General features: G+C 47.8%; 1 protein-coding gene across 4 annotated transcripts; it reads left to right on the top strand.

The window, feature by feature from the left end:
- The first annotated feature begins 713 nt into the window (after positions 1-713).
- LOC100844327 lies at positions 714-2921 on the top strand. 4 transcript variants are annotated; one of them, XM_024457382.1, is made up of 4 exons: positions 714-860; positions 1003-1932; positions 2147-2292; positions 2450-2921. In XM_024457382.1, exons 1-3 carry the CDS (start codon positions 816-818, stop codon positions 2246-2248), a joined length of 1077 nt encoding a protein of 358 aa, XP_024313150.1. In that variant the 5' UTR covers positions 714-815; the 3' UTR covers positions 2249-2292; positions 2450-2921. The 4 variants fall into 4 exon arrangements, with proteins under 4 accessions (XP_024313150.1, XP_024313153.1, XP_024313151.1 ...); XM_024457383.1 differs by lacking the exon at positions 714-860 and adding an exon at positions 882-916; XM_024457384.1 differs by lacking the exon at positions 714-860 and having other exon boundaries at positions 1003-1136; positions 1243-1932.
- The last annotated feature ends 5580 nt before the right edge of the window (positions 2922-8501 follow it).

The following is an 8501-nucleotide window of genomic DNA, read 5'->3' as shown; positions in this document are numbered from 1 at the left end:
GGATAGAGGATTATATGTTCAGCAAACTCCCAGCAGGTTTCAGGCTTCACCAAACTCCTAACAGGTTTCAGGCTTCACCAAACTCCCAACAGGTTGGGCAAACAACAGGCTATGTAAACAGCAGGTTCACCTTCAGAAAAAGCAAGCCGTGTGGTCGACGTCACATGGAGGCAGACGCCAGGTCACCGTCGACTGGAGGCACCGCCGCGTGGGGGCATCACCATGGCCGTCCGGCCGCCAATGCGTGGGGCCCGAGCCGCCGGGACACCGTCCCATGCAGGCACCGCCTTGGCTGCCGCGTCTTCCTCCAACGATGGCCACTTTCCCCTCCAGCCTCCTATGCTGCAGAAGGTAGCGGCGACGGCAAGGGAGGAAGTGCGGGAGGAGGCCAGCAGGCAGCGGCGGCCGAGGCACGCGGTGTGGAGGCGGATGGGGATGCGGCTGAGGAGGATTCGGGGGACGGATCGGGGCAGGACTGCAGGAGGCAGCGGCGACCTAGAGGAAGATGGAGGGAGAAGACGCGACTGGGAGGCCAAGGGATTGGGGCCAGCGGGTCGGGCAGACGAAAAAAACGGGTGGAAACTCGTCGGGCGAGGGAGTTTGACAGGCGACGAAAACGCGTGATGAAAGAAACGGTTCGTATTTTTAGATAGGTGTAGATACATAAATCATGGTGGTGGCTCGACGGCACGGCTCCATCCCGGCCTCCGGGTTTCAATTGGTGTCCTTGTCGGACGCGGCGCGGCAGCCACTGCCCCCTCCGCCCTCCCTTTCAATAAATTAAAGAAGATGATGCGTCCTAATTAAGGTTATCCATGGACCAGGAGTCGAATAATGTGTGCCGCCGCCGCCGCCGCCTTGTAAGCTCTTGCTCTTGCTCTTTCTTTTTCTCTTCACGTCGTGCATCCTGATTAAGGTAGTACGTGCGGTGTTCTTGTTCGTCAACTGTATCTCTTCCTTCATGGATGGTGATCGATCTCGTCGTCTTTTTAATCGAGGCAGGCACACGAGGAGGAAGAAGAAGATATGCTCTCCGCGCTCCCCGATGACATTTTGCTCTCCATCTTGGGGAGAGCGGGCCTCGCGACGGCGGCAAGGACTAGCGCTCCGTCGACGCGCTGGAGGAACTTGCCATGGTTGCTCCCCAAGCTCAACCTCCATGCCAGGCACTTCCTGCCCGCCCCATGCCCAGATTACCCGGAACGCATCAAAAATCTTAATTCTGAAATACTCCTACATCAGGCAATGGCATCTCTGACGAGAGCTGCTACGAGTTTCTTGCGCACCAAACAGAGCGGCAGCACCGCAGCAACAATGTCCCTTGAGATCTACCTGGTCGGCAACTACTCGCATGACATTGGCCCGCTGGTCCGTGACGCCATCGACAATGGCATGGTGAAAGAACTGGACCTCTCCATCTCGGACGACAAGATTCCCAAACACTGCAAAGACGCGGATATGGTACAGAAAGCTCGGAACGTGGACGGCTTCTTGAGGGCCTATCCCAATATGCTTCCCTGCATCACAAGGCTCCAGCTTTATAACCTACGCTTTGCTGAGGGGGTTTATGGTATGCATCACATCCTATTTGACTGCTGCAAGCAGCTGCAGCACCTTAGTCTCGAGAATTATGACGCCGGAGACTGTTCGTTGTGGCAGATAAATGTGCCAGATTCGAGCCTCAGAGTTCTCGAAATCTACAGTTCCTGCTTCAAGAGGATCGAGGTGCTTTGCCTTCCTAAACTAGAACGGCTCCACTGGGAGGTCTGGATGCATACCGAGGCCCGTCTGCGTTTTGGTTCTGTTCCATCTCTCAAGGAATTATTCCTCGTATGTGATGCCGATCTTGATGTCCCGGAGTTTAGTTTATGCCAGCTTCTAAATGGTGCCACAGGCATACATACTCTCACCTTAAACTTCCAAGGAGAAAAGGTAATTTTCATATTCCACTAGGTACTTTGGGATGTTGTTCTAATTTCACTACTAGGGATTTTGAAGTTGCACAACATGTATCAAGGTCCCGGCCGTGCTAATTTTGCGACATGCAAGTTATTTGCTTTCACATACCATTTCATTAATTAGCAACCTTGTGTGCACGTGATTTTCCTTTACACATACAAATCGACGCATTTTCTTTATTTATCAGCTTTGGATTCAGCAAGAAAGAAAGCAACTCTTCCGTGCTGCATTCAACAAGCTAAAGAAGCTGTGTATTTATGGCGTATATGTTGAATTCGACGGACAATGAATCTCCTTGAAGCTGCTCCAACTGTCGAGATATTTGAAATTGAGGTGCGTTTACTCACTCCTTCCTCAATTGTTAGTTGAACAGATATAAGCATTAATTTCCTGGCTGTTGATATCATCTCATCGTAGAATTTAGAATAGGATCTGTTGGGGAGTCTTATACTATACTCAATATAATTAGGTCTTTGGTTCTTGAATACAGATGTTTGATCATCCATGTGTGAAACTAAATTGGTTACGCGTTGGCGTTCAAAGCGTGCAACCTTCATGGAAGATGTCCGGGTTTACAAGCTGTAATAAGTGGCAACTGAGAGAGCTCCGTGTTTTTATGTTCAGACCCCTCCTTGGTCATCATATGTTATTTGTACGTTCCATGATGGATCGAGCGCCAAACTTGAAGACGGTTCTTTTGGTAGAAGGACTGCCATGCAAGGAGTGTGATGCAATGGCAGCACCACGTCCTCCAGTAGGAGGAATGTTTCCAAGGGGCAAAGAGGAGCAAGAAACAATCGCCAAGCAACTTAGGGGCAACGGGGACTCGGCCTCCACGCAGATCATTTTCAGAACTACTGTTTCGACGGTGGTATTCTGAACTTCCATGGTTGTAAAATATGTTGTATGCAGGTGCAAGTAATAAAGAAAAGACACCCTGTCTCCGTTTCAAATTAGTTGTATACAATGTGCGTGAACATGTTACATGTATGTTGTTACGAATAATCTGATTTTCTAAACATTTTTGGCGTATTTACCATTCATCCTAAACCCAAATGTAGGGCATGATCTATTCAAGCGACCAAAACCAGCCAAAATTCCATTTTCATCCAACAACAATTCTCAACCAAACAGAAACCACCCCATGAGACTATATCTTAGACAGGCGAGCCCCTATAGATTGAACATCTCGGAATCTCTGGAAGATAGTAACACCCACGATACACGATCTGTATTGGTCTCTTTCCAAACAACTCTGGACGTCCCATCGTATCCATGGCGAATGTGACGCGTGTGCAGATGGCCCTGCTTCTGGCCGGCTGTTGGTGGTGATGGCGAGGCAGCTGCAACAGACGGCGGCGGAGGGCCAAAACAACAAATTTTTTGGGTGCAAAAGTAACCCTTGCTCGAAACTTGTTTCGAATCAGAATTTTTTTGGAAACGCCACTCACGTTACAAAGGAAACGTCAGAATCACATGAGATAATTCAACGACAACCGGCCGACGGCTGACCTAACGCCACATCGGCCATAACGCCATAGGGTATTGAATTTCCTTTGTAATGGAAACGACATTCCAAAAAGACCAGATTCGGTAAAAATTTCTGTTGTTTTTGACTCATCTTTTCATAAATAGTCAAATTTGTCGTTTTGACCACGGCAAAGACAAGGGTGCATGTCCGTGATCCCGTGCTGAAGCGCGGCGAGAAGTACCTGCCGGAGCAGGCCAACGAGCACCGCCGGAGCTGCAACGCCACGGTCTCTGCCGGGAATGATCCTTACATGCTTAATTAATCTCCATCGAGCGGTTTCGATGTCCTTGTTTGGGACATTCCTTTTTTCATTGTTTGGTTCGTTTTATGATGGTACAGTATTCACACGACGCGGGTATATTTGTTGGCCTCGCTGCATGTGCCCTTGGCTGGGCTTAAACTTTTTTTTTTGACCAAGGCTGGGCTTAAGCTATGCAGGAATGCATGACGAGCAATGAAAGGTGTCGTAGGCCGTTGATGCTTTTTTACTTGAGTGCACGCACGTACAGGAGGAGGGATGCCGGCCCAAGATGCGGCACGAAAGGCATGATGCTCAAGTTGAGTCAGAGGAAATCAATAACATTTTTATTGTCCCCGAAAGTGGTGAGCCCCTCGGAGCTAGGTCAGTTCCGTCATATCAGCCTGTGCAATGTCATTTATAAAATTGCTTCCAAAGTTCTGGCTAACAGGTTGAAAAAGATTTTTTTCGAGATTATATCGTAGGAGCAAACTATGTGGGTGTGTGGGTGAACCTTTATTCTGTTCCGTTATCGGCATGGTAGTGGAACCCGGCAATAAGGTCGTAAGAAAAAAAACAATTCCTGATTCCTCCTGATGTGAACTGGATTAAGATAAATGTTGATGCCTCTTTTGTGGAAAATGTAGGTGATTGCTCCGTGGGCTGCATTGCCCGTGGACACGACGGCTCTGTAATTTGGGCACGTAATCTTGCGGCGTCAAATGCCAAGACGCCGCTGAAGCTGAAGCAAGGGCCTGCCTTCTTGGCCTTCGGTGCATCCATGATGTGAACCACTCCTCAATCATCCTGGAGTCAGACAATGCAGTGGTAGTTGAAGCAATCAAGAATAAGAATCAGGGCATGTCAAGGTTGTGGCATATTTATGAGGAGATCGTTGAGATTCGGGCGAGACGTTCTCGCTTCATGGCGGTAAAAATTGGTAGGGAGAGCAACCAAGCGGCACACGAACTAGCTGCTGTAGGCTGTAGCTAGGCGAAATGTTCAAAACAATTTCTGGTTGGGTTGTGTCCCGCCAGCAATTCCAATATTGTAGCCGTTGAATATGTAAACATTGCAGATCCTAATGAATGAAAAGCTCCTCCTTCTAGCAAAAAAAAAAGGATATACCCTCCCAGCCAGTTGATCGTCAAGTATATGTGAATATACCATTTTGTCCAAGACTGTTCTGAATCATACTGGATGATTAATTATACTACCTGCTTTGCTTGAATACCTCATGTAGTTCAGAGTCGGTCCAGGTTGTGAAATATACTCGTTCGACAGCCTAATCACCCAATCTTCAGTACTAGCTAATGGCAAAACGGTCTATTCAGCCGAGACTTTGCGGTAAGACGAGATCAGCTGGATATGCTCTGAACGTAAAATGTCAGGATAAGTTGAAAACATACCGATTTATTCAGAAGAAATCAAGAATTTCCATGAGTATATGGTAACCTGTGTTCGTCAGGAAATAAAAGAGACATGGTCTTGTGGTACCACACCATACCGGCGCTCCTGGTTTCCTCAGTGTGTGTGTTGTCAGCTTCAGGGACTGATCAATTAATGGATGGAGGTAACTGCTGATCCGGTGATGTGAGAACTCAACTCGTTTCATTACCCTTTTTGGCTTTGGCCAGGAACAGTACCAACTGCCAACTGCAAAATGGTGGTTAAATATTGGCATCAATTAGATCTAAACTCTTAATCTGTTGGGATGACTGGCTAGCTAACACGTAACCTTCTTGTTCACGGAAAATATATTCTACAGTGAAGTTCAGCTGGTATGTTAAGAATAGGATGTCATGTTCATCTTAAAAGGATACATCAGAAGAATAGGACTTCAGTTGATCGGCGACTTGGTATGACACTTGTGAATGGGACGAATTGAAAAATTAGAATCAAACATGGGGTAGGTAGCTCATGCACAAATAGTGGGACAAATGCTGGACCAAATCAGCAACGCAAGCGTGTTCATTCTAAAAAAAAAGAGAGGTAAACAAACATGACTCGACAAAGTGTGCACATTGTAGCGCTTCCAACCGAAAGGATCCATTGTCTGCGTTACGTGCCAGCCCTTCTTTATCCCTACCCTGAAGCGTGTTAGGAACTATAACTGGTAAACAAAAGGAGGAGACAAAGTAGAGGGCTAATGGCCGGCAAAATTAAAGAGTGGCAGATGATTATATGCACAACAACAACAAAAACAACAGCAGCAGCAGCACAAGATGTGCAGAATCGTATGCATAGTACTCCGTAGTTACAACCAACAAGGTCTCTGGCTTGATTTTATTTCTTCTTAAATTAAATAATTGGCCTGCAGCATTTAACAACTTTTGGAGTCTTGGAGTCTAATCTGTAAATGAGGGGGTCTTCATCTCATGGCCACCAGAGTTAAGTCCTAGTATCAGCCTTTAGTGCTCTTTACCAAAGGATCGGTGGGTGAAATTTAAGATGGATGTTCACGCGCGCACTTGATAAGTTGATATGCCATAACTCCTCTGAACGAATCTATGGTGCCTTTGTTCTCCAGCTTTTGTTCGAATTCTGCAAATCCGCTCCTGGGGTCAAGCAATGAGTCCCCTTTGCCCCCCATCTTTGTCATGTCCTGCACCTTTTCTAATCTTTTGGTTGTGCTGCACTTGTGCCTTCCTTTGATGAAAGTGAGCATCTAGTGCTTAGTTCTTCTCCTTTTGCCATGATTGCTTCTCAAATACAACAACAGAAGAACCAGCTTTGGCCTATGGACCCTCCTCCCTTCCCTGGCATGAAAAGTTCTACCGAACCTCCACTGCACAATTTGGTTTCACCTGCACTTTGGCTCTCCAATTGCCAAAAAAGTTTTTCATTTTCTTACACACGCGCCATTTCCAGCTAGTTTCAATTTTCAAACCGAGAGGCGAGAGCAAATTATCTTTTTGCCAAAATGATGGTTTAGTTGAACAGAAAAACAAAAGTGTTTTTTTGACAGCACAAAAGTAGTTTGTGATCATGCACAGGTGAGGAAAAACGTCGGAGGGCAGTGATTCAGGTAGGCGTGATGAATGGTGATGAGTAGTAGCATTGTCATGATTTGTCGTCCGTTAGTACGAGGCCAAATTAGAAAGTGGCACCTTTAGGTTAGCTAAAAGTAATCTTAGTTAACCGGACACCTGCTGTATCCATTTTCCAATGGCAAACGGGCTCAGGAATCACTACTACAAAACAGTCTATATCTCACGGCACATCAGTAACGGGTCCGGCGCGACTATTACTGATAAATAACATCAGTGTCGGTCGCGGCCCCGACCGTTACTGATGAACAGAGCAGGGTCTGCCTGTCCCCGGCCAGCCATACATCAGTGACGGTCGCGCGAGGCGACCGCCACTGATGTACCATCATTCCTCGTGAGAGACATTAGTGGCGGTCGCTTAATAGCCGACCGTTACTGATGAGTGATACATCAGTACTGATGAGTGATACATCAGTAACGGTCGTCCTATCGTGCCCGCCACTGATGCACAGAGCATATCAGTAACGGTCGTTCGCGGCCCGACCGTTACCGATGTGTGGTACATCTCTAACGGGCGGATATACAGCGACCGTCATTGATGTAGTCCCTATTATCAGTAACGGTCGCCCAAGTCACGACCGACACTGATGATTATTGCGGTTTAAATACATTGGGCAGAGCCGCAGCGCGTCATAACGGACCAGCTACGGCCCCTTCTCCCCCAAATGCGGCGAAGTGCTGCCGAATTCCACCATGGCCGCCGGTGAGCCCAACTGCAGATATCCCCTTCCTCCCTCTCCCTTCCTCCTCTCTCCCCCGGCCGGCCCCCATCTCCACATCCGGCCGCCGGCCTCCGGCGACCTCCATTTTTGGAGCTCCGGCCGCCGGCGGCCGGTGAGCTCCATTTTCGAGCCCCAACCTTCCCTCTCACTTGCGAGCTCTCTCTCCCTCCCGATCTTTCTCGCCGGCCTCCAATTTCTCTCTGAAGTATCCCAATTTCAAATTTTTGAGTTCCGGCCGCCGGTCAAAATGCGGCCTCCTCGTCATCGCCCCGAGCTTCCCTCTCCCCTGCGAGCTCTCTCTCACTCCTAATGTTTCTCTCCGGCCTCCAATTTCTCTCCGAATGTGCCCAATTTCGAACTCCCTAACTTCAAATTTCAAATTTTTAGTAAAACCCTTAATCCCCTTGTTAATTATTAGGCTAACTATTTTGCTTTGTGTTTTCTTGTGTATTGTGTTGCAGATCGAAGGACCGTTCTTGGATGTACGCCACGGAAAGAATCAATGCTCGATGGATAACTAAATGGCGGTCTTTTTTGGAGTCGGGAAAGGTGATATGGAATGAAAAGGACTTGTGATGATGTGTTGTCCATGTCGCAAATGTGGAAACACATGCATGATGAAGTCTGAAGATGTTCGGATGCACGTGCTGGCATCGGGTTTTGTGAAAGGTTATTCATGCTGGACTTGTCACGGGGAGGATGCGGTTGATGTCAGTAGCGGTAGCGAAGATGATCAAGTCCTGCGGTATGATCTGGCGAATGATTCCGAGGAAGAAACAAAGGTCGATGAGAAGGCTACTGTGAAAGGTGAAGGAGCTCCACGTGGCAGGATTGCCGAAATTCTAGATGACCCGTACCTACGGGACCAGCTGGAGGACCCCGAAGATGAGGCAGAGTGTGCTCAGTTCAAAAAATTGTTGGACAACGCAAACACACCCTTGTATGATGGAGCTGGCGAAGAAAACAACGTGCTCGAAGTAACGCTCGAACTTTTGAGGCTG

The sequence above is a fragment of the Brachypodium distachyon genome, chromosome 1 (genome assembly GCF_000005505.3).
Source record: "Brachypodium distachyon strain Bd21 chromosome 1, Brachypodium_distachyon_v3.0, whole genome shotgun sequence".
In the NCBI taxonomy this organism is placed as follows: domain Eukaryota; kingdom Viridiplantae; phylum Streptophyta; class Magnoliopsida; order Poales; family Poaceae; genus Brachypodium; species Brachypodium distachyon.
This window is presented reverse-complemented; position numbering and strand designations above follow the sequence as displayed.